The sequence below is a fragment of the Canis aureus genome, chromosome 8 (genome assembly GCF_053574225.1).
Source record: "Canis aureus isolate CA01 chromosome 8, VMU_Caureus_v.1.0, whole genome shotgun sequence".
In the NCBI taxonomy this organism is placed as follows: domain Eukaryota; kingdom Metazoa; phylum Chordata; class Mammalia; order Carnivora; family Canidae; genus Canis; species Canis aureus.
The window spans coordinates 15,278,091-15,305,511 of NC_135618.1; the positions used below are offsets into that span (position 1 = coordinate 15,278,091).

The window sequence follows — 27,421 nt, forward strand, 5'->3', positions numbered from 1 at the left end:
AACTCTACAAACATAAATGCCCCGGTGAAGACATTTTTAAGGCCACTTCAAAGCCCTAAAGCTTAAATGTATTAGCTTCATGGTAACTGCCTCTAAACATATTTTAGGTGAACTTGAAAGCAGCAAGGGAAGATGACATATTACACATGGGGAACAACAGTATGAATGATGACTTCTCATCACAAACAGGCCAGAGACATCAGATTGACATATCCAAACTGCCGGGGGAAATAAAGTCCAACAAAGAATTCTATATTTAGGTAGACAAAAAATTCTTAAAAGAAAAAAAAAATTCGAGATGCCTGGGTGGTTCAGCAGTTGAGCGTCTGCCTTTAGCTCAGGGTGTGACCCCGAAGTCCTGGAATCGAGTTCCACATTGGGCTCCCTGCATGGAGCCTGCTTCTCCCTCTGACCTGTGTCTCTGCCTCTCTCTTTGTGTCTCTCATGAATAAATAAATAAAATCTTTAAAAAAAATTCAAATGAGAAAAGCCAAAACTGACAGAATTTCCAACAGAAAATGATGGAAACTATAGGACAGTAGGGCATCTTTAGAAAGAAAATGACTGATAATCTGGAATTCTATACTCAGTGAAAATGTCCTACAGACAAAATAGTTTTTAGACAAACAAAAAAATGAGAGAATTTGTTAAAGAATTACTTAAGGGAGTTCTCCAGCAGGAGGAAAATGATCTTAGATGAATGTATTATAATAAAGAAAGGAAAGGAAGGACAGGAAAGTATATATAGGTGGATAAAACCCAAGAAATATTGTCAGTTTAAGATATTAGAAAATAACGACATCTCATAGAATTCTAAGTATGTGCGGAATTAAAATACCTGACAACAACATTCCAAAATGTCAAAGAGAGAGAGAAGTGGAATTAAAGTTTTGTAATATCGTTGAGTTGTCTGGAAAGTATAAAAGTACTAATTTATGTGGCCTCTACAGAGTCGAGGATACTTATTATTGCCTTTAAAGTAGCCGTTAAAAGAAAATAAAAGTAATGCTTAATAAGCTAAAAGAGGGAGAATGGAATAATTTTACCAATCCAAAGGAAAATAAATAAATAAATATAGATGAGACAAATACAAAATAATAGTAAAAATAATAGTAAAAATAATAGTAAAAAATGCAAATATAATAGTAATTACCTTAACTAAACAGACGGAATACTCTAAGAGTCTAAAATTGTCACAGTATATCAAAAATAAACAAATTTATAAGCATGTGCTGAGTATAACAAATATGCAAAACAGAAGGATGCATAAAGGTTAAAAATAAAAAGATGAACAGAGATATACCAGGTTGACAATAACAAGTTACAACACAAAATTGGTATAGTCCAAGCATTTACACCACCAAAACTGACTAACATGACAAGTAGGGATTGTTTCTCTTTTCACCCTGGAGGGCTAGTTATTAAACACTTACCAGGGCACCTCTGTATAAAGCTATGGTAAATTTGAAGGCAACCAATTACAAGTATAAAGCAAAAACGTGAGACGTAAAAGGAGAAACAGGCATATTCATAATCACACTTGGAGATTTTTAACCCATCTACCCATAACTAGAAGAAGCAGACAAAACAAAATTTTTTTATATTACAAAAAAGATTGGTGATATTTACTTATAATGACCACTGTAATTCCTGTATTAATATACAAAAATGGGGAGAAAAGGGAGGCATATTATGTAACTACTGTTACACTTGTACTTTATTTCTAGAAAGCCTTTATATTTAATCTATATTATAAAAATGTAAAATCTATTGTTATAAAACAAATTATGGAAATGGCATGGCTAAGAAATAAATGAATAATTTTATGATTCACCACCACCGCCTTGGTGACAGCTAGCATGCAGCTTATCTATTAGATCTTCAGTGATGTTGTTGCTCCAACAAGAGCAGCAGCTAGTGCCTACAAAGTGATTAATGGCTTTGTGCCAGGAAGTTTTATACTTTCCCATGGTAATTTACTGAATCCACTCAACCGCCAAGTGAGATAGTTAATTTTATGTGTCAATTTTATCAGCTATAGGTGCCATGTTAAAAATTATTTCTGGGTGTTTCTGTGAGAGTGTTTCTGGATGAGATTAGCCTTTGAACCAGTGGACTCAATAAAGTAAATTGTCTCTCTCTCACAATATGAATGGGCATTAGCCAATCCACCGAGAGCCTGAATGGAACAAAAGGCAGACTAAGGAAGAATGTGCCCCTTTTTGCTTTGTCTGCCTGCTTGAGTTGGGACCTCTCATCTCCAATGGCCCCCAGACCGGATTTTAAACCATTGGCTCGCCTGGTTTTCAGACCTTTAGACTTAACAGAATTATATTACTGGCCTTCTCAGTGTCCAGTTTACAAGGTGGCGGATTGTGGAAATTCTCAGCTTCCATAATTGTGTAATCCAATTCATCCTAATAAGTTTCCATATAAAAAACATAAAATATTTTCATATATTATGCATACATAACAATATTATATGTATATTATAGATAAAATCTGTATTTCTACTTATATCTATCTATATCTCCTATTGTTTCTGTAAGAACCCTAACTCATATAGATTTTTACTTTTATTATCCTCATTTTGCAGTGAAGAAACTGAGGCAATGAAGAATAAATGATATGCCCAAAGTCACACAGCTAATCCCGAGTACTCTTAACCATTACACATAATATATTGCCTATTATGAATGGATAAAGAAGATGTGGTATATGTATACAATACAATAAAAAATTTTAAAAATTAATTAATTAAAAGAAATATATATAAAATAGAAATACCTTTGTTTTTTGTTTTTGAAGTATTAAATTTAAAGCACATTTTATTTTTTTATTGGAGTTCAGTTTGCCAACCTATAGCATAACACCCAGTGCTCATCCCGCCAAGTGTCCCCCTCAGTGCCCAACACCCAGTCACCCCAACCCCCCGCCCACCTCCCCTTCCACTACCCCTTGTTCATTTCCCAGAGTTAGATGTCTCTCATGTTTTGTCACCCTCACTGATATTTTCACTCATTTTCTCTCCTTTCCCTTTATTCCCTTTCACTATTTTTTATATTCCCCAAATGAATGAGACCATATAATGTTTGTCCTTTTCCGATTGACTTATTTCACTCAGCATGACACCCTCCAGGTCCATCCATGTCGAAGCAAATGGTGGGTATTTGTCGTTTCTAATGGCTGAGTAATATTCCATTGTATACATAGACCACATCTTCTTTATCCAGTCATTTTTTGATGGGCACTGAGGCTCCTTATATATATTTCTTAAATGCTACCTAGGGAAACCACTTATGTCTCTGAAATAATTTTTTTTTTGGGGGGGGGAACAAAAGGTATAGCACATAGACAGAAACTCTAGTTTCTTTCATTTAGAATCAACCTCTGCTCCTTTTAAGAAACAATTCTATGGTCTTCAAGTGGGAAAGCAGACATTTTTGCTATCGCCCCATTAAAAAAAATTGTAATAAAAGATACAACATAACATTGGCCATTTAAATCACCTTAAGTGCTAATTCAATTGCATGGAGTACATTCACATGTTGTGCAACCCTTATTAACATCCATCTTCAGAACTTTATCATCATCCCAAATAGAAACTTCTACTCATTAAAAAATAATTCCCAAACCCTACCTCGCCTCTGTTGTATTTCTTGTCTTTGAATTTGTCTATTCTTGGTACTTCAGGTATGTGGTACTTCATAATTTGCCCTTTTTTTCTGGCTTATTTCACACAGCATGTTTTCAAGGTAATCAGTGTTGTAGCATATAACAGAATTTCATTACTTTTTAAGACCAAATAATATTCCATCATATGTACATACCACATTTTGATCATCAGTTCATCTATGGATGCACATTTGGGTTGTTTCCATCATTTGGCTATTCTGAATGGTGCCTCTGTGAACACTTGTGTACAGATATCTATTTGAGTCCTTTCTTTCAATTATTTTGCATATATATGCAACTTAGAATTACTAGGTTATATGGCAATTCTGTTTAACTTTTGAGAAATTGCCAAACTATTTTCCACTATGGCTACACCATTTTACATTCCCACCATGAATGTAGAAAGGTTCCACTTCTTCAGCATCCTTACCAATGCTTGTTATTTTCCTCTTTTTTTTTTTTTTTGATTTTGGATAATAGTCATCGTGGTGAGTGTGAAGTGATATCTACCTATGACTTTGATTTGCATTTTCCTAATAACTAGAGATGTTGAGCATCTTTTCATTTGTTGGCCATTTGTACATCTTCTTTGGAGAAGTGTCTGTTAGATCCTTTGTCCATTTTTTAATTGGATTGCTTTTTCATGTTGAGTTGTAGTTTTTTTTTTAAGATTTTATTTACTTATTCATGAGAGACACACAGAGAGAGAGAGAGAGGCAGAGACACAGGCAGAGGGAGAAGCAGGCTCCATGCAAGGAACCTGACTCAGGACTTGATCCCAGATCTCTAGGATCAGGCCCTGGGCTGAAGGCGGCGCTAAACCGCTGAGCCACCCAGCCTGCCCGTTGTAGGAGTTTTTAAAAATACATTCTGGGATATTAATTCCTTATCAGACATATGATTTGCAAATATTTTCTCCCAATCTGTGCGATGTCTTTTCACTCTCCTGATAGTGTCCTTTGATGTACAGAAGTTCTTAATTTTGATGTAGTATAATTTATCTTTTTCTTTTTTTGAACATGGTTTTAGTGCCATCTCCAAGAAACCACTGCTAAATCCAGTGTCGTGAAGACATTTCCCTATGTTTTCTTCTAAGAGTTTTATAGTTTTGGCTGTTCCATTTAGGACTTGAGTTAAGTTTTGTATATGATACCAGATAAGTGTCCAACTTCATTCTTTTGCATGTGGATATCCAGTTTTCCCAGCACTATTTGTTGAAAAAAAAACTGTCCTTTTCCCATTGAATGATCTTGATACCTTTGTTGAAAATCAGTTGACTATATATGATATATGAGAAGGTTTATTCTGTGCCATGACCTCATTTTGTACAAGTGGGAAATAGACCTTAAAATCCTCTTATAGTTATGTAATGGATACTTTGTAATAATGCAAATGTAAGAGTACAGAAGAACTACTCAGAGGACTATCATAGGTAATAAAAGGATATGATAACAAAAGAAGAAAAACAAATACCACCAAAAAAGATTTAAAGCATAGTTTTATTACAGATAGGTAAGTGTGGTTTGCTGTGGCTAAAGATATGTTTATAATGAATGTACAAGCTTTTCTATATACCAAAAGGTATAATATTTTTCTTTTAATACTGAACTAACATTTCTCTGACAAGGAAAGTCTGAATGGGCTGAGCCTATTTTAAATGGCTAAAGACTTTTTTTTCCCACATGTTGCTTTTAATACTGGTAAATTGAATTCTTTTAGGTGTCAACACAGTAAGTTTAAGCATAGTGAAATCAATGAATACTACAAAACATGTAATTCTTACGAAGCAGAAATAATGGTTTTTATAATTTAAAACAGCAGCAATTTCAAAAGATTTGCTGAATTAAAACTTTACAAAATATATATATACATAGTATCATTCCAGATGATCATGGATTTTTAAAAATAGAATATCACAATCCCAAACTCTAACCCAAACCTACTACTAGATGTAGCTGGCCTGTAATATTTTTTACAACAATTTAAAAAATAAAAACAAAAGAAACCTCCCAATTCTCTTGTGCATAAGCACAGGTTACAGTGTGCTGGCTTTGATTCCATATCCACAAAGAGAATTTTAAAACAGAACAAGGACTTCACATAAATAATGTTTTACATGTTATTAAGTATGTAACCAAACAAATGAAAATAAGTACTAACAACCAAAACATATCTTGATGTAACCAGTACATACACTCTTAAAGAATGACAAAGACGAAAAAAAAAAAAAGAAATAAAATAGTCTATGAAAGCCACAAGCACCTTGTTTTAGAAAGAGCACCGAGCAACACAAAAAGGCAACACGTAAGAGGTAGTGTACCACCGGCTAAGATGTATATGCCCATTGGGGACCTGAATACAGCTTAGTATTTGGGAAAATAAGACATATTAGACTGTGGCTTGTAATTTTTAGACAGAAGCATTGCACATTTGGAAGCATTAGCCAGTATTGCTCCATAGTGCTCTGCATCTCCAGCTGTCTAATGGGTACTTTGCTCTCAGTCAAAAAATACAGGCTACCCTGAAGAATTCCATGTTTATAAATTTTCAGTTCTAGGGAATTCTCTAAGAAAGCTCAGGTCAATATAATTTTTAAAAGAATTAAATACTTTATCAATTATAGTCCTTTAAAAATGCCTTTTCTCCTTCTTAGGAGGAAATCTTTTCTTCCTGAGATACTTTAAGATTTAGCCAATGCTTTATTCCATGCATTTCACAATGATAGTATCTTTCTGTCTATATTTTTCCCTCTGCAGCAATTACCTGGCCAACAGCACAAATTCTGATCTAATTCAGGAACCTCATAGAAAGCATACAGCACTGCTTTCAATGTAGTATTTCCTTTCAGTTTTGAGATGAGGAAGTTTTTGTACTTCAATTACTGGAAGCTGATTAGGGTCCTGGGTGTGAAAAAGGAATTTTGCCTTATGCCAGCTGCCATCTTGAATCTGTAAAACAAGAACAAGATGCTTTGATATGTAACTGTGTCATTAGGAGTCATTCCCAGCAGACAATGCCCTTCACTGTCAGACAACGTAGATTTAGTTTAAGGATTAGAGATAATGAATAGAAGGTCCCTAAAGCAAAGTAAATGCTGGCAGAGAGTAAGTGCTCATTTGTAACAATCATTGTGACTAGTTGAAAACACGAGTTCATTCTTTTCTCTACATGGCAGTGTATATTCTGATTTTTCAGTCTCAGAGGCTAAGACTAGGCTTCTGCTTCTGTTGTCTGTGGATCATTGGACCAGATGCAAATTAAAAGGCTGTACTATTCCTAATATGAGTTACCCCCATCTGTTCTGTGTTCCTTTATTTGGGGCTAATTCTTCAGGATGGGCATTCTTCTTGGATGAAAGGCAATGAACTATTGCAACCTCTCTGTACATGAGGCAGGAAATAACCAGAATTGCTTCAGTCAGAAGTAAATTATAATTATATTGAATCACCTTTTAGGTTTCTTTTTTTTCCAGTCTGTGGTTACTGTTTCTATAGTTTCTTTCCTCTCTTCTTTCTAGGACTTTGTTTTTCTTATTATTGTATGCTCTTTTGTTTCTGACAAATTCTACTATGGAACAAAAACATATCATAAAATACCTTATGCTTATGATTCAACAAGACGAAATCGAGAAACACAGTTGACTAGTTTTGTGAAGCTTTTTATTAAGGATTTTATTCACTTACTTACAGAATTATCATAATATGAATTTTAAAATTTGAAGGATCTTAACTGTTAGAGATTACTTAAGCTATAAATTCCATTTACTAGTCATCAGCTTGGTGTGATAACTAGAACTAGAGCTCTGTGTATAAGACACCATTAGATTAACTCGTTAAATCTTTCAAGTAATATTTATTGAACACTAAGTTCAATTGGCACAGTTGAATAAGACCTAACCCTCTATTTTCTTACAGTATTTGGGAAATATGAAGGATGAATAAATTAGTTCTGACTTCTGAATACTAGCAGCTTACAAATTTAGTTGGAGAGGAGAAGCACAAACAGACATAACAACACAAGATAACATATGGTAAGTGCAGCATAAATTACGTAGACAGTGAGTGTTAAATTCCTCATTTCCAACTGAAGTACTCCGGGGAAGTTTTATGAGTTCAGAATTCAGAATTTAAGATGGGCCTTCAAGTATGCCTAAAATTTCCACTTGGTTAGAGAGGTAGAGAAGGCATTTCAGAGGAAGGTAATGACACGAGTAAAAACAAACATACAAATAGAAAACAGTTGGCAAAGTAGAAAATGGTTGCAAAGATAAGCTTAGCATGGGGTGAAGTGCACAGATTTTGAAAGAAATCCAGGAATCCAGGATTTTCTTTTTATATAAAATGTGAAACATACAAACTTACTTCACACAGTTGTGAGGATTAAATGAGATTTTAATTAAAATACCTAACAGTATAGTGTAGCATGGGCTGTGGAGTTATACACACCTGGGGTCTATTTCTTGATCTGCACTAATTAGCTGCACGACCTTGAGCAAGTTATTTAACCTCTCTGTGCCTTCACTTTCCTACCTACAAAATTAGACTTCTTTACAAAGCTGTTATAATTAGATAAAACAATGTATGTAGTACAGGGTAACTGCTCTATAGTAATGCTCCAATGATTAATAGTAGGAATTATTGTTGATGCTATTATTATTATTATTATTATTATTATTAATAGATCAGTTTGGCCATACTTTAGGGTTGACAGCCAATGAAAGCCCAACCTAGAAAGGTAGGTTGGAGCCCAACTGTTCTAGATGCTAAACAAAGAGCTGATAAGTTTAGATTGTATCTCAGAGATACTAGTGAGTCACTGAAAGCTTCTGGAAAAAATTGTAAAAGTTAAATGAGTTTGTTGATAATACTGATCTCTTTGCTTATAGAGAATGAGCCATATATTTCTAACTGTTTGCCTTTCATTTTTCAAATACTCAAGCACTATTTGTCTGGAAATAAAATGCTGTGAAAAGAGTCTCCAGTCCCCTGGAAATGGGAAGAGATCTTAAATTATGGGCTTCATGGTACACAAGAACAGGAAATCAAGCTTCTTAAAGTCATTAATAATATGTATGTAAAGTAGATGCTCTTCTCTCTAACAGGGTTGGGAAACCCTTCTGTAAAGGGCTAGATCATAAATGTTTTAGATTTTGTGAGCCATACAGTCTATCGCATTTATTCAACTCTGCCATCATAGTGTGATAACAGCTATAGATAATAAATTAACAATGAGTGTAGCTATGTTCCAATAACGTTTATTTATGAAAACAAGTGGTGGGCTAGATTTGGTCTATGGACTGTAGTTTGTGACACCTACTTTATACCACAATATTTTAAAATTATAGATTTTTATTATATTCATTATTTAGTTTAATAAGAAAAATGGGCTATGATTTCAATATTGATTGGCAGGGCAAGTCAATCTGCAATTATGCCCATGTTTGGTATCAGGTATAGGGACTGGCAAAACGCCCATGTTTGGTATGTATCAGGTATAGGACTTGCCTCTATAACCTGTCTTCATTAATGTAATGAGATATAAAATTACAGTGGTGAAAATATATGAAATAAATCTATTTATTTATATGCTCTTTCTATTCATGCAGGTGTAATATAAATGTTTCATATGAACAATTAAAATTAAACTTATGTGTTAATGCCTGTTTTGCATATAAAAATCCATGGATGCCCAATGGGTGTGACAAAAGTTGACAAGATATTATATAAGCAAATGATTGATTCTGAAAAATGTAAGTTTATTACAAATTGGGCACATTAAAACCTGCTACCTTTCTGGATCTTCAGCAATTAAAGTCTTCTTCCCATTATTTTAATTTTATGGTCATCAATTTTATGTTAGTTATATTGAAGAATTCTAAAAGTGCCACCTTACCTTGCAGTCATCTGAAAGCACCTTAGGTTCAAGTAGAGTGTTTTCTTCAAAAATCTGGCCATTCCATCCTTTGAAGCCAACAGGCAATCCTGAGCCACTTGACTGAGCACTTGTCCACACTGGCGTGTTTAGACAGTGAATGGTGATGATATGGGTGGCTTCTGAGCTCAGTAAATGAAGGAAGTTCATCTGGACTTTTCCAACTCCAAACTCCAACTAATGTCATAGAAATAATATACAGATTATATAAGATGTGGCAGTTGAGAAACTTATAACTTGGGGAAATCTGAGGAAAGTCCTTGAATGCAGCCTTGAGAAAGCCACTTTCCTTGGCATTAAAGTGCCAGTAAGTGGTATGCTGTTAAATGCTTAACCACCGGCTCTTGTAGGGGTGGGGAGGGGGTAATTCCTGATTTATAGCATTTTCCAATTTCCATGGTGTAAACACTCCCACCACAGCTTATTTCAGGCTATCATGGTAGTATCATTGAAAACAGGTTGGAAAGGGATATTAACAATAGGTAACAATAACAATGTTAACCATGAATCTCTATGAGCTGGCTTCAGCACACCATTAGGCTACTAGACATGACAAAAATAATGAAGGAATTTACATAATGTTATCTAAAATGCATTATAATTTGTTGTTGATTAATGCTTTAAATTTTTTGCACAAAAATCTGAAATTGTCTATACTTTTTCTTTGAATATCTTTTTTTGAGTTTCCAAGGTTACAAGTTGCAATAACTTGTTGAGTAACTTTAACTAGGAGAGACTTTAACGACAAGGATAGAATCTTAAATTCTTTGTGTTGCCAGCCCCTAATGCAGTTCCATTCATAGAGTGGTCATCAATAAATGTTTATTGAAATGAATGAATGCATGAACAAGTAGTAATAATAAAGTCAATAATATAGGGCAAAATTGGAGCAAAGAGGTCTGATTGCAGATTTCTCAGGCTTGGACAAGGAAGCAGATTTTTCTATAACTTTTGATGTTATTATTATTATTTTAGCATTATTCAAGCAGGGGTACTGTCATAAGGAAAATGAACAAAAATGGTTTCTACAAGGAGTTCATATTAACTTCCAAACATAAAATTAGAAAAATATCAGTTATAAGGTATCAAAGAAAGAAAAAAATATAAAATGACAACAACCAACAAAGTAAAAGGAAAAGAGAGGAAAGGCAAAGGAAGGTCAACGAGAATGAAAACATGGAAGGATCATCAAAGAACACTGGAGTTTAAGTAGTTCAGGTTCCTTTATTTTACAGCTGAGAATCCCAAACATGTAAACTACTTGAACTTTCTGAGCCTTAGTTTCTTTGCTGGTAAAGTGGAGTAGGACAGCTGCGTGGCAGGATTGTTATAAGAATTTAAGGTGCCACATGTCACTTCTACCACAGTGCCTGAGCAGAGTAGGCTCAGAGTATGATTTGCCAGGTTGGTAGAGGGAGAGAGACTAGAACCGATATCCCTGATGCCAAACCTACTATTCTTCTCACTACCTGCCTAGTCTTTCTGAGGTAGAGTTTATGGAGGGGAGAGATGGGAGGCTTGACTCAGTCGAGGAAGGAATTGAAGTTCAGCAGTGTCACAGCTCCTATCTCCTTTGCACATGCCTCCCAGCCCCCATCTGTCTTTTATGATAATCCAGATAAAAATCCTGGGCCAAATCCAGGGGAATAAGAATGATCATGCAGATATTTTGGAAGTAGGACTATCATGCTGATCTTCATCAGAGGAACATGGATTCCCTAGGAATGAAAGAATCTTTCTTTCCTCTGCTTGAGAGTAATACTGGTGAATGTCTACTGAGATGAACTGGTGAGACACCCTTAATGAAGAGGGATAATTTAGGAAAGGGCATTGTAACAAAAAGCAGCTACAGAGACTAATAAACTGCAAATTTGAGTTGCTGCCTCTTTACGATGGACCAAACACACCATGGACAGCTGCATCAATTCTTTGTCAATGAGAAATAAGTTCTTGGTAATAATACCAAACTGGTTTAACCAGAAAAAGAAAGAAGTGCAGTTTTTATTTCTTCAATATATATTATAGATAGAACTAAGATACAGGTTTTATGAATGCTTGTCAGGGTCAATACCAGGGTCATACCAAACTAATTTTCATTCATTTTATTATACTGGAAATGTATGTTTAAGGGAGATTCTTTGTGCCAAATCATCAAAAAGAGCAAGCTTTGTGGCAAAATTCCTCTTTTAATGATGTCATTTTCAGAAAACCTTTAGGCAACTGATTACTAATTGCAAACATTGCAGCTGTTTGGGGATTTCCTAATGTGTATACATAAAGACATATATTCCACTTTTTTTTTTTTTTTTTTAATATTGAGAGAGAGATCTGCATGAGCAGGGGAGGCACAGAGGAAGAGGGAGAGAGAATCCCAAGCCGACTTCCTGCAGAGGCAGAGTCCCATGTGGGCCTTGATCTCACAACCTGGAGATCATAACTTGAGTCCAAACCAAAAGTCAGATGCTCAACTGACTAAGTCACCAAGGTGCACAACCCACCCCCTACAACATTTTTAAAAGAAATTAAAAAGCCTAATCAGTAGAGAAAGCCATAATAATGTCAATCATAAAACACATAATCAAAATGTCAAGATTCACTAGAATTATTTTTTTAAAACATTATAAATGATCAAGCTTTAAACATATATTTATATTTTTATAGTCTTACCTGTAAAAAAAACTTAGATGATTATATATGGTAGAGAATGATAGCTTGCTTCCATTCATAAAAATCATAATTATGTGAAGTGATAGAATTTTAAAAATCATGTTCACTGATACTGGGCAAGTACCAGCATACAGTCTACCATTAATACATACCTTTGCTACAGAAACAGGAGATAAACATGTCTGACCACCAGCACTGAAATTACAGAAAACCTCAATGGCATCTGAAGGGCATCCAAGATTTGGATCAATCCAGTATTTTCCTATTAATTTATTGTAAAACATAAAAATATTTAAATTCTATAGTGAAACATATTGGAACCATCATTATAAATGATCAAGCTTTAATATATTTTTATAGTCTTACCTGTAAAAAAAACTTAGATGATTATAAAGATACTTACATTTAGTCAGTGAATGAAAGCGGTAAGCACCATGCAAAATTGATACCAAAAATACTGTATTTTTCACATACTTGTCAATTTAAGGGCATTTTATAATTTCAACAAAAAAAATGATACAGTGGCTGAATTTACAGCTTCTTTCCACAGATGAGCTCATCAGCTTAAAGCAAACTGTCTAAAATTAACATAGTTAATTTAGTTCACAAAGTTGCAATTGCTGTGGTGTACCTGCACACATCTGTTCTATGTCATTACAGTTTAAAAATGAATATATATGTATATTAAACAGAAAAAAGTTCAACCTCTCTGAGGTAAAATATTACCTTTATGATAATTAGAATAAAAATAATAAGACAGCCTTTGCTTTCAGAAAGAAAATGTGCAATTAAATGGTTACCATTTTTGCTCTTTCTTCATCAGATTTGTGAGAAAAAATGAAGTCCCTACAGCCAATGTAAGCCTGTCAACTATTGCTTTCACTGAATGTCCAGGAGAATCAAATGGGGTCTTAAATTCAGCCTACAGGAAATACTCAGGCTGAAAAGGTATTGATCTAATATCTAAATTCCAGAATAACAGGCTCAGAATAGTGAAGTAGCACCTAATTCTAAAAGAAAGAATTTTTGAATGAGATAGACCTGCTTTTTTTGCTTTAAAAAGGTAAGATAACCATACAGTATTTCTCAAATGTCATTTCTACGGTAGGTAGAAATACTTGTTCCATCCTTACCCTATTGCAAAGATTCCTCTACCTCATCCTGGGCTTCCATTATTTTAGCCTTCTAAAATATCCTCAACTCTTCTTTCCTCAACTATTCCACTAATCCTTCAAAATGAATACTTGCTGAACTGGTGGCTCCAGGAGTAGGGACTGTCTTTTATTGCAGTGTTTTCACATTTTAGTGGCATTTAGAACCATCTGTTAAAACACCGATAGCTGGGTCCCATCCCCAGAGTTTCTGATTCATTAAGTCAGGGCCTGATAATCTGCATTTCAGCAGAATCTAATTCTGGTCCAGGGACATTTGAAGAACCACTGATCTATTGCGATATGAAAGAAAGGGGTGAAAGAAATCCTATCCTTTTTTTTTTTTCCTTCCCTCAGAATTTTGGGCATTTTGTAATGTTTATAGATATTAGTGCTGGATTTTTTTTTTTTTTTTTAACCAGGATCTAATGTAGGCTTCCAGTTCTTATCTAATGGGGTAAACACATTATCTTCACTACCATCTCTTCTCTTCTAAGAAACAGTTTCCTTTTACTATGTGAGCTAATAAATTTCTTATAAAATGTTTTCCATCAAGCAAACTGTCATTGTTATATAGGGTAGAATGCTTTGAAGTCAGGCATTATGTTGTACAACAGTGAACTGGCAGGTACTTTGTGATTTTTTTCAGGCTATGTTGAGCTATTAATAAGATGCTATACCATAATATATCTTTGGTAGGCCTAAATGTTCAACCCCAAACTGGCTCTCCCCTAAGGACACCACTTCCCTTGCAGCCCCTTCACAGCCCCTATTAGCACTGTGCCTGGGGTAGGGAAGGTGTCTTTCTCGCTCTTCATTGACACCTCCGTTCTTTTTATTGTTTCCCTAAAACAACTCCATGGTAAAATTACTGTCATTACATTGTATCATCCATTATCCCTTCCTGTTGCAATCATGCTTTTTCTTTGAAGATTTTAGCTTTGGATGGCTATCGCTTTCAGAAAATCTATGACCTAATTCTTGGTGATTTTAAATTCACATGGAGAGCACTTCCAATACTCTGGCCTCTCAGTTCCTTGAACTCTTCTGCCTATATTCTCATACCCTTCCCTGCTCCCCCTACTACCCCAGTCATTTCCCAGGCCATTATCCTACCTAGCCTTTGCTGTTACCTACAACTAGAATTCTTTTTTTTTTTTTTAAGATTTTATTTATTTAATCATCACACACACACACACACACACACACACACAGAGGCAGAGACACAGGCAGAGGGAGAAGTGGGACTTGATCCCAGGTCTCCAGGATCACACCCTGGGCCGAAGGCAGCACTAAACCACCGGGCCACCCGGGGTTGCCCTACAACTAGAATTCTGCTATAATTTCCCCTCTTCTTTTTTTAAACTCATTCACTCTAGCGTCCTGACTCCAATAATCCCTCCATTCCCCAGGACCTGATATCCATTGATACTACTGTTTTTCCCCTATCTCATAATCATGTGTTCATTTCCCTTCCTACCCATGTAAAACCCATAGTCCTTTACTATAATTACTCCCTTGAAGACTTCCTCAACATCCCTGCCCCTGCCTCACTTCAATGTACTTGTCCTATAAAGTCTCAACCTTATAGCAGTCCAGTTTTGTGCCTAATCTGTGCCTGACCTTGCACAGCTAAATGTGTCTGAAGAAAAAGACAACCATGCTGACTAGACTCACTTTATATTTAAATGTTTGTAAGGCTGCCAGACAACATTGTGTTTCCCTAGTGAGTTCCCTCTGTCATTCTCCTAGTTAACTATTTGAAACCATTTCTTCTTCCCTCAACCTTATTATATGTATCCCTTCACACTTTATTCTTTTTTTTTAAAGATCTTATTTATTTATTTGATACAGAGAGAGAAAAGCAGACTCCCCATTTAGCAAAAAGCCTGATGTGGGGCTTGATCCCAGGAGCCTGAGATCATGATCTGAGCAGAAGGCAGATGCTTAACAGACTGAGCTGCCCAGGTGACCCTCCTTCATCTTTATTCTTGACTGATAACTTTTCAATTTCACTGAGACAACTGAAGCAATCTGAAATTAACTTATATAACCTCCCACTACTACATCTATTTACCTATCTGTACCTGCACACATATTTTCTGCCTTCCTTCTTTTTATAGTGGATAAACTGTGTTTCCTTATAAAACCCATATAAGGCTTACCTTATCTGTTATACCTTCAGTTTTGAGTTCTTCCCCTCTTATTTTTTCTTTTGAGTCTAATTCTGTTTGCCGTTTTTGCCAATTCTCATTCTTAGTGCTTTGTTTACCAGTATGCCTCATTATCACTGATTGTGTGCTGGGCACTATATTTGAGAAATGATTTGTGGAAATAATTTGAGCCCTAAGATGATGGCATATTTTATAGAGGACTTTTGTTTCTGTCAGATACGGGGTGGGTTACAAGTAGTCTGGAACAATCTTAGTCCAAGTTCAAAACATAAGATTCTGGGATCCCTGGGTGGCGCAGCGGTTTGGCGCCTGCCTTTGACCCAGGGCGTGATCCTGGAGTCCTGGGATCGAATCCCACACCGGGCTCTCGGTGCATGGAGCCTGCTTCTCCCTCTGCCTGTGTCTCTGCCTCTCTCTCTCTCTCTCTCTGTGACTATCATAAATAAATAAAAATTTTTTAAAAAAATTTGAAAACAGATTAGACTTTTTAAAAAAAACAAACAAACAAAAAAACCACATAAGATTCTGAGGGGTCTTCATGATGTGAAGCTAGGCTACAATCTGTATGAATGTCTCTTTTCTTCCAGTGTATGTTTACTCTTAGAGTGGAGCCCTTTGAAAGCATTCTAAATCCCCATGTTTGGTGGGTCACAGATTCCAAGTTTTGATCCCAGGTCCCATGAAGCCACCAAAACCAGGATGTAGTTTGTGAACACACCCAGGGTAAAAGCAGTTCTAAGTGTGTTCATCTGTCTGCCATCTTCTTTGAAATATTGACTTGAAATGTCCTCAGTATTTTGTTAGCTATTTGATGCTTTTAACACTGTGTAGGGAATAGAGTTTTCAGCAAAAAATGATAACTACTAGTATTGATTGTACAGCTGACCACAGACCCAATAGAAATGAAAATGAAATGTGTATTGTAGCAGACAGGGTTCCCCTATTTTTCATTAGATAATTATAAATCTTCTACTTGCTTTAAAACTTTTCCTTTTTGCTTCTACTCTAAATTGATTTTTGCACCTCTGGTTAGTGGATTTTGGGCTATCAGTGTAGGGATGAAAAAAATTCCAAGAATACCAAATCATTTGCCTACTCATTGACTCTGCAATGATGCACTTAATTTCCATATTGTTTAAAAACCATAATTTAAGGACAAGTGGTGGTAGGCACTCTACCATATTTTTTTCATGTTGCCACCTTTGGTGGACCTGATAGATAGTTAACTCCTGTTAACCCAAAATCAGTCCTTCCTATTCTCATTTTTAACATGCATGTGATAAGTTCCAAGCACAAAGTGTAAGCAAGTGATATCGTTAGGGTGAAGTAGGAAAAGCTGAGAATCAGTAAGGCTGTATAGAGGACATTTGTCATATGCACCCCCAGAAAAGGATACTCTGACTTCAGAATCATGTCTCCCTCTAAGAGTATTTGGTTTTTGATAACATTCAAATGCCTTCTACACTGATTCTATCAAAATGATTAAGATTTGAAATGAATACATTCTAAATCTCAAACACACTGAAATGACGAAATTAGACATCAGAGTTTGAGAAAAACCAAGAACTTACCATCTGATACCTTGTGTTTACAGTTAAGCAAATCTTTGCAGATTCGTGCTGGGTTATCTCGTGTGCCAAGAGGATTCTTGATGCTGCGCAGTAAATTGCTAAGGTAGTTCAGGGTCTTGAATATCTCTGCACTGTAGTCCATTAAAGTCACTTCGGTATTCTGGTAGCTCTGTCAAGTCATCAGAGGAATCGTATTAGCAGAAAAGCATGGAGTAGGTAACCGTCACAGTAGGTAACCGTCATGATCAACATGGACCAAGACAGAAGAAAAATGTATTCTTGTTGTGTGCAATGAGTTGGAGTAGGGTGTAAAGAACAGTTTATATTTAAATATAGGCCTATGTGCTTTATTAATCTTGATTCTAAATAAGAGATTAAATTCACTCTAAAGGCCTGGTTTTCAAGCCAACATAAAACTTAACAATTATTGTGCCAATTGTAGTATAATGTTTTAAAGAAATTATATATTGAATAGAGTTTAAATAAGAAAAATAATTAACAATGATAGATCCCATTTTAAGAAATGGCTAATTTCATTTAACTATTTTCTTCTACAGTATCTAATTCCTTCTTAAAAAATTCCTTAAATGTCTTACATTTCAGTTTTAAGTGTTTTTGCTTAAAAACATCCCATGCATATATTTCTGTTTATTAAAAATGCTTACTTTGTCCTTAAAAATAGTTTCATTATGTTCAATATGTTTTAAATCCAATCTTTGAGATAAAGGCACATTTTGGACTCTGAAAAAATGTTCTGTATAATTTGTATATTGAGAGTGCCAATGTAAATAAAGCCAGATATATTACCTCCATCTGTAGGGCAGTATGTGATTCAATCAGGGCTTGAATAGCAGCATTGATATCCATTTGTTTCTGTGTAAAACAAAACTATTTGAGATTAGCAGTAACATCAACACTGAGTGCTTGAAAGTGGAGGCTGTAAATTCTGAAAGCTGTGTTATTAAAGTATCCTAGACTTGTTATCAGAAAGGGGTTTGTAACTTTTATGGTTAGACAGATCTTACCAATTTTGCCTGGATATCTGAAAGGACAATATGCTGCCTTCATCCAAATCTCAAAAGTCTCCTAATTAGAACAGGACCAAAGTCTAGAGCCTTCAAATGAAAAACTATTTGTCACTGCTACATAAAAACACACACAAAAGTTACTCAGATGGAAGAAGAATGAAATATGACCCCCTCAGTTAATAAATTGTAAAGTGAAGAATAAATAACTGTAGTAATTTATAACAGTTACATTCTTGGAAGGAAAATATAATAAAATACTACTGTCCTGAGGTAGTCACCACATTCGTTTAATCTGATACTTTTGCGGTCTTAAAAACAATTTCTGAAGTTGGAAAATGCACCATTAGTCCCAAAAGAAATAATACAGCATGAATCCAATCTCCTCCTGTATTTAATAAAAGATATTTTTAGAGAAAGGCTCAGGATAACCATTAGTAAAAGTCTTTTTTGTATTTTATTTTTTAAAAAGCTTGGAAACTAAGAAGCATGAGTTGGGAGAAAGTTCTGTGAAATGGCATCTGTATAAACAAATCAAGCAATCTAACTTCTTTCAGAATGATTGTGCTGCTAAGATATCTTTTTACTTGGAGGGCCATACAATGAAAACTGTTTTCAACAGATCTCTCATAACTCATGGCTAGTAATTTGAAAAACTATTTAAAATGATGGGACAATCAATAAAATGCACTCTTCCTTGCCTCAACATGTGTTTTTCATATTGGAAAATAATTGAATCATTCTGTACATACATACTGCCAAACACTGTGATACATATTGAGGACAAAACAGTAAGCTAAAACGAAAACCACCCTTGTGAAACTGAAGTTTAAGGGAGAGAAGGTACCGATCAAATCTTACATCTACATAATTGCAAGTTGTGATATGTGCTATGAGAGAAAAAAATGTGCTTTGACCCATGAAAGAGATTGGGAGGTTTTAGTGAAATCTGGAGGATAAGAGCTTTGGAAGAATAGATCAAGGAAGGTTTCCCTGAGATAGTGACATCTGATCTGAGATCTGAAGAATAAGAATTGTGAGGAGAGGGGCTAGGAGAGCTTTCCAGGCAGGGTAATAGCCTTGCACATGAGCTATCACATAGAGAAATGTGGCCTAGTCACAAAGCAGAAAGGGTCAGTGTAAAAGTTTCTATGCAGATTAAATAATTCTGACCATCATGCCTGTGTGGATGAACAGATTTTGGGCATGAGTCACATAAAAATATTGGCACTAAACATAGGCAAGTGAATTAAGTACTAGATAGTAGCTACTTTTATATTTTCCAGTTGGTTTGTGATTATGGCTTTGAGCTTAGAAAACCTAGCATAAGCAGTTCTCAAACTCTTCAGTTCAGGACCTTTTTGCACTTTTAAATATTATTAAGGGCCTTAAAGAACTTATTTATGTGAGTTATGTCTTTTGGTATTTACCACAGTAGAAATTAAAACACAAATTTTAAAACTATTTGTGTTAATTGCTTTAAAATAACCCATCTATGTTAATACAAATATTTTAATGAAAAAGGATTGTGTTTTCCAAAACAAAAAAATGGGTGAAAAGAATGGCACTGTTTTACGCGTTTGTACATATCTTTAATGTCTGGATTGATAGAAGATAGCTTGACTGTCATATTTCCTTCAGTATTCAATTTATTTTGTGGAAATACATGAAGAAAATCTGACCTTATAGAGCTATACAGATATTTTATTTTATTGATTTAAGACTTAGTTTTTTTTTTTGTTTTTTTTGTTTTTTTTTTTGAGATGAGAGCATGTCCCTCAATTAGGGGAAAGGGCTGAGGAGGAGAGAGAAGGATAAGCAGACACCACCCTGAGCATGGAGCCTCAGATGGGCAGACTTCACCACTCCGAGAGGAAATAGGATTATTTTAGCAGCCTTTTCAGATAAGTATGGATATTCTTCTTTGATATTATACCAAAACTTGACAAATGATAGGTTTTTAAAAAATATTTTATTTATTTATTCATGAGAGACACATAGAAGGAGGCAGAGACACAGGCAGAGGGAAAATCAGGCTCCATTCAGGGAGCCCGATGCGGGACTCGATCCCAAGACCCCAGGATCACGACCTGAGCTGAAGGCAGACGCTCAACCACTGAGCCACCCAGGTTCCCAACAAATGATAGTTTCTTAATGGTTAGTTGAAATGTGAAATCTGAAATCGTCTATGAACTCTTTTGTGCTTTTTATTTTAAAATCTATTGGTCTATCTTAAACTGTGAAAGAATCTTTTATGTATCCATGATTTGTTAAATTATGCATTGCTTATTTAGAAAACACTGGTTCATGGAATTATGTAGATCTTCCAAATACTGACACATTTCATTATTATCACATATTTACATTTGTTAACATCATCACCAATCTCATCTGAAGAGTATAAGTACTGGGAAGCTATTAAACACACAGTGGTAAACAAAAGTTTTCCCCAATTTATCTTAAAAAAAAAAAGTTTTCCTCAATTTTTATTTTTGCTTGGAAGCTTGAGACTTATCATTGGCATCAACTTCTGTCAGTAGTTTTCTTGAAATGACAGGCTCACTTCAATCATGTTTAAGGAAATATCTGCCAAGTACTCACATTTGTATAACATTGTTAGTCTGTCAAGTAAATATGGTATTCTATGAAAAGAGCAACTAGTTCCATTTGTAACTGAAAGCAAATGCTATACTTCAGTGTGCAGCAGAAGTGTTCTATATGTTCTTCTATTTCAGCACACAGATTATTAAAGTGCTGTATACTCAAGATTGGAGATTTAGGAGACAGCGAAAACAGTGGAGTAATAACCTCCCAGAATTTTCTCTCCTATAAATGCAATGAGAAAACTGGAAAAAATGTCAGAGTGAAGTTTTTCAGGATTATGGAAATTAACAAAATGCTTGCAGCAATCCGGGGAGATTCAGGAAAAATAGCTGGATTTCAGTAAGGGCAGTGAGCTTCATAGAACTTTAATTTGCCCTATGCCCATGTTTTTCTTTCTTTCTATGTCTTTCTTTCTTCCCATGTCTGTCTGTCTGTCTCTTTTTCTCTCTCTCTCTCTTTCTTTCTTTTGTCCCCCATGTCTTCTTTTTCAGTTCTGCAGTAGCTAAAAAACAACAGCCTATAATTACAGTAAAAACAAGAAGCCTAAAAGCCACAGGCGGGAGCAGTATGGGGTTGGAGTTGCTTCAAAGAGTCATTTCCAGTAAATTATCATTAAATGACTTGTCTGGTGGTTCCCTGGAGGACACTACTTGCATAGTTGTCTTTCTTTTACTTGACTCACAGCTCATCCAGTGCAAAACACCTGTACCCTGGGAGCATTTTTCAAAAACATTTAGAGGGAATTGTTTAACTTTGTGGCTGTCTGAAGCACTAAAAAGCAGTTGGGGCAAACAATAAGCTAACAAAAAGCATACGAGAAAAAGGTAGGGAATGAGATATCCAGTGACTTATTTTGACATATTTCTGGAAATCTAGAAGTCCATGTACATAGGTAGAGTTGTGCACATGCTTAGAAAATATCCGAGAAGGCTCTAAGTTTTCTCCTCTAGCTTTTAGTCTCTGCAAAGTCAGGAAGTTAAAGTTAAGTTATAGTTTTCAGTTGTTGCCTGGTTGAGCAATGATGGGTGTTCCAATATACACAGAGACATTTGGTAAAAACCAGGAGACTTGGGGATCCCTGGGTGGCTCAGCGGTTTAGTGCCTGCCTTTGGCTCAGAGCGCGATCCTGGAGTCCAGGGATCGAGTCCTACGTCGGGCTCCCAGTATGGAGCCTGTTTCTCCCTCTCTTGTGTCTCTGCCCCCTCTCTCTATGTCTATCATGAATAAATAAATAAAATCTTAAAAAAACAAACAAACTGGGAGACTTACTGGTTCTGCCATTTAAGGAAATCTCTCTCCAATTGTTAGCTGGCCACTAAGCTGTGTAGAAACTTCAGTGGACACATGTCAAAGAATACAGATTTTATAATATTCAGAAAAGTCACTAAACAATAACAAATAGCAACAAAAATAAACTCAAGGGCCAAGGGAGCAAATTTATTTCTAGAAATGCCGCATTATATTATTTACAATGCACAGTTTTCAACAAAAAATTACATGACATGCAAAGAAATATTAAGGTATGGCCCATAAGCAAGCAAAAATGCAATCAATCGATAGAAACTGCTCCTGAGGGAGCCCAGATGTTGTACTTATTAGACAAATATATTTATTAGCTATTTTAGATATGTTCAGAAAACTAAAGGAAATCATGTTTATAGAACTAAAGGAAAAAGATACATTACAAATAAAGAATACCAATTACAAAAAAATGAAATTATGGAAAAGAACCAAATAGAAATTCTGCAGATGGAAGGTACAAAAAATGAAATAAAAATTTTCTAGAGAGGCTCAACAGTAGATTTCAGTAGACAGAAGAATCAATGAACTTGAAGACAGGTTTATTCAGATTTTCCAGTCAGAAGAGTAAACAGATAAAAGAATGAATAAAATGAACAGAGGCTCTGAAACCTATGGAACATAAAGAAAAGTGCTAACATATGCATAATGGGAGTCTTAGAAGGGGAGAAGAGAGAAAGAGGGGCAGAAAGAATATTTCAAGAAATAATGGCCATAGGACAGTGATGAAAGAAATTAAATTAGAAGACACAAATAAATGAAAAGATAGTCCATGCTTGGATTAAAATAATTAATATTGTTAAAATGTCCATACTACCCAAACCAGTCTACAGAGTCATGCAATCTCTTATCAAAATTCCAATGGCACTTTTCGCAGAAATAGAACAAACAATTCTAAAATTTTTATAGAATCACAAAAGACTTTGAATAGCCAAAGCAATCTTGAAGAAGAACAAAGCTGCAAGTATCATGTTCCTAAATTTCAAACTCTATTTAATATCAAAATAATATGGTGTTGGCATTAAAGTTGACATATACAGACCAATGGAACAGAACAGAAAACCCAGAAATAAATCCATGCATATGTTGTGTCACAACAAAGGAGCCAAAAATATATCATGTGGAAGGGTAGTCTCTTCAATAAACAGTATTAGGAAAACAGGATAGCCACATGCAATAGGATGAAACTGGACCATTGCCTTAACCATATACAAACATTAACTGAAAATGGAAAAGACTTGAAAAAACACAGGTGGTAAGCTCCTTGATATTAGTTTTGGTGAATATTGCTTTTTTGGATTTGACAACAAAAGCAAAGGTATCAAAAGCCAACATAAACACTTGAGACCACATTAAACTAAGAAGCTTCTGCACAGCAAAAGAAACAATCAGCAAAATGAAAATGTAACCTACTGAATGGAAGAAAATATTTGCAAATCATATAATCTAATAAAGGGTTAGTATCCAAAATATATACAGAATTCATACAACTCAATAGCAAATAACCCAAAACAATCCAATTAAAAATTTGGAAGAAGATCTGAATTGATATTTTTCCTAGGAAGACATGAAAATGGCCAACACATTTATGAAAAGGTGCTCAACATCACTAATCATCAGGAAGTGCAAATCAAAACCACAATGAGTGATCACTTCACACTTGTTAGAATGGCTATTATCAAAAGACAAGAAATAACACGTGTTGGAGACAATGTGGAGAAAAGGAAGCTCTTGTACAGTTACTGAAAATGTAAACTGGTACAGCCACTGTGAAAAACAATATGGAGATTCCTCAAAAAATTAATAGAATTACCATATGATCCAGCTAGTCCAATTCTGGGTATTTATCTGAGGAATACAAAAATGCTATTTTGAAAACATATATGCTTTCCTATGTTCACTGGAACATTATTTTCAACAGAAAAGAAATGGAAAGAACCAAAACCACCTGAAAGTAATAAAATGTTTTATGTCAATTATATCTTAATTTAAAAAAAAGGAATAGCTGAACATTTGTAGCTGAACATTTGATGAGAAACATTAACTTACAAATCTAAGAAGCTCAGTGAACTCCCCAGAAACATCATAAATTGTTGAAAGCTAAAGACAAAGGGAGAATCTTGAGAGCAGAAAGAGAGAAGACTCATTAGACCCCAGAGGTCCTCAATGAGATTAACAGCTAAATTTTCATTAAAAATCATAAAGGCGGGACGCCTGGGTAGCTCAGTGGTTGGGCGTCTGCCTTCATGATTCTGGAGTCCTGGGATGGAGTCCCACATTGGGCTCCCTGCATGGATCCTGCTTCTCCCTCTGCCTATGTCTCTGACTCTCTGTGTCTCTCACGAATAAATAAATAAAATCTTAAAAAAAAAATCATAAGGGCATGAAGGTGTGGGATGACATATTCAGAGTGCTGAAAGAAAAAGAATGTCAACCCAGAATTCTATATCCATTAAAACTACCCTAAAAATGAAGAAAAATCAAGACATTCCTAGATAAACAAAAACTAAGAGAATTTATCACCAGCAAACCTTCCCTAGAAAGATAATAAAGGGAGTACTTCAAACTGAAATTAAAGGATACTAGGCAGAAACTTGAAACCAAATGAAGAAATAAAGAGCACTGCTAAACTATATGGGTAAATATAAAAGAAAATATAGATTCCAAATAGCCAAAATAATCCTGAAAAATAACAGAGTTAAAGGCCTCACACTTCAATTTCAAAATTTACTACAAAGCTACAGTAATCAAAACAATGTGGTACTATCATAAAGACAGACATAGACCAACATAGAATAGAGTCCAGAAGTAGACCCTCACACATATGGTCAAATGATTTTTGATCAAGGTATCAAGACCATTCAATTGGGAAAGAAGAGTCTTTAACAAATAGTGCTGGGGAAATGTGATATCCACATACAAAAGAATGAAAGCTAGACCCTTATCTTATATCATATACAAAAATAAACTCAAAATAAATCAAAGACTTAAATATAAGGTCTAAACCTATAAACCTCTTAGGAAACATAGGGGGAAAACTTCATTACATTGGATTTGGCAATGATTTCTTGGATATGACAGTAAAAGCAAGGCAAGACAATATAAACAAATTGGACTATATCAGAATTAAAAACTGGGTAAAGGACACTATCAACAGAGTGAAAAGGCAACCCATGGAATGGGAGAAAATGCTTGTATCATATATTGGATAAGGGATTTTTTTTTTTTAAAGATTTTATTTATTTATTCATGATAGTCACAGAGAGAGAGAGAGAGGCAGAGACACAGGCAGAGGGAGAAGCACGCTCCATGCACCGGGAGCCCGATGTGGGATTCGATCCCGGGTCTCCAGGATCGCGCCCTGGGCCAAAGGCAGGCACCAAACCGCTGCGCCACCCAGGGATCCCAGATATCCACAATGTATAAAGAACTCCTACAACCTAACAACAGTAAACAAGGCACCCAATTCAAAAATGGGCAAAGGACTTGAATAGACATTTTCCCAAAGAAAATATATAATTTAATAAGCACATGAAAAGATATTCAACCTCACTAATCATTAGGGAAATGTAAATCAAAACTACAAGTAGATATCACTTCACACCCATTAGGATGGGTGTTACAAAACAAACAAACCGGAAGATAAAAAGTGTTGGCAAGGATGTGGAAAAATCGGAACCTTGCGCAGTGCTTGTGGGAATGTGAAAGGGTGCAGCTGCTATAAAATAGTATAGCAGTACCTCAAAAAATTAGTATACGTGCTGCTGAAGCGAGCATGACAATATCTCAAAAAATTAAATGTAGAGTTACTATATGATCCAGTAATGTCCCTTCTGGGTGTATAATTCAAAGTGAATTGAAAGGAAAGACTCAATTTGTACCCCTATGTTTATAGCAGTATTATTCACAATAACTAAGAGATGGAAAAACTCATATGTCCACCTGGATAAACCAGACACGGTGTAGTTTATCACACACACACACACACACACACACACACACACACACTGGAATATTATTCAGCCTCAAAAAGGAAAGAAATTCCAACACAGGCTGAAATGCAGATGAATCTTGAAGATATTATGCTAAGTAAAGTAAGCCAGTCATAAAAGGACAAATACCGTATGACTGTCATTTACATGACATTCTTGGAGTAGTAAAATTAATAGAGACAGAAAGTAGAATCGTAGTTGTTAGGTGCTGGGGAAGGGAGGAGTGAGGAATTATTATTTAATGGGTACAGAGTTTCAGTTTTGAAAGAGCGAAAAAGTTCTAGAGATGGGTGGTGGAGATGGTTGCACAACATGTGAAGGTACTTAAAGTCACTGAACAATATACTTAAAATGATTAAAATGATAAATTTATGTTATGTATATCGTACCCAAATTAACAACAATAATAAATAAATATGCTCATTATCCCTTACATTGAACCATCCCACTGCTGGGAATTAGTCCTATAAATATTCTGCAAAATGGAAGAATATGAACTGGACATTTGTAGTGTTTGTATTAGCAAAAGATTGGAAGCAAATACCCATCAACAGAAGACTTAGATGAATATTCTTAAGTAAAACGACCATACTTTATTTCCTGTGAATGTGTGGCAATGAAGAATACAATGACTTTTAGTGCGTTAATAGTGTAGAATATGTGACTTAATGCATAGTAAGGTACTAGCAATTTTAAATGTCAACTTAATAAAAAAGGCTTTTTTACCCCCTCCTAACAGGCACTGGAAAGAAAAGAAATGTCATAATACTTGGTCACCCATAAATGTTCTTGGCAATACACATATCTGCATAATTCCCAGCATAATCCTAAAGCCTAACTCATGCCTGGCACATATTAAAAGGATTTGCTGGGGAAGTTATTCAGCAACATCTAAGTGCCCACATCTGAGTGTAAAACTCTCATTAGGTGCAGGGATGGAATCCAAAAGCAGTAGCTCCCTCAATGTGTTTTTGTTAGAGAGAACACGTTCTCACATGAAAATCACTTAAAGTTCACAAAAACATGCACATAAAATAGAAATATAGAGAATAAGAAGTAATCAGATTGTTGGCACTATGAGGGGAACTAGGATTCATTATACCTTGGGGGAATGAAATCTTCACAATTCTTTTCCCAATTATTTTTAGTGATTACTGTTTCCACCCCGACTCCAGCACACATACTCATCTTGTTCTTCCTTTTACCCCACCAATCATTTTTGGTTAACTTTGGCATTCTATTGTAGATTTGTTAGTTTCTAAATATTTTACCATGTGCACTGATGGCTGGCCATCACTGTGATAATATCCTCAAACTCAAAAGCACCATCAA

At 35.2% G+C, this 27,421-nt stretch overlaps 1 protein-coding gene across 5 annotated transcripts in view; it reads right to left on the reverse strand.

The window, feature by feature from the left end:
* Positions 1-5,155: 5,155 nt before the first annotated feature.
* The window catches only part of COL24A1 (collagen type XXIV alpha 1 chain), a 387,323-nt gene continuing 365,057 nt past the window's right edge, over positions 5,156-27,421 (reverse strand). For all 5 annotated transcript variants that reach the window (XM_077905294.1, XM_077905293.1, XM_077905290.1 and 2 more), the window contains 5 exons: positions 17,977-18,042; positions 17,170-17,338; positions 12,426-12,535; positions 9,568-9,783; positions 5,156-6,623 (listed from right to left, as the gene is read on the reverse strand). In XM_077905294.1, the coding sequence (XP_077761420.1) occupies positions 6,477-6,623; positions 9,568-9,783; positions 12,426-12,535; positions 17,170-17,338; positions 17,977-18,042 (708 nt within the window). In that variant the 3' untranslated portion in view covers positions 5,156-6,476. The remainder of the gene's footprint in view (positions 6,624-9,567; positions 9,784-12,425; positions 12,536-17,169; positions 17,339-17,976; positions 18,043-27,421) is intronic.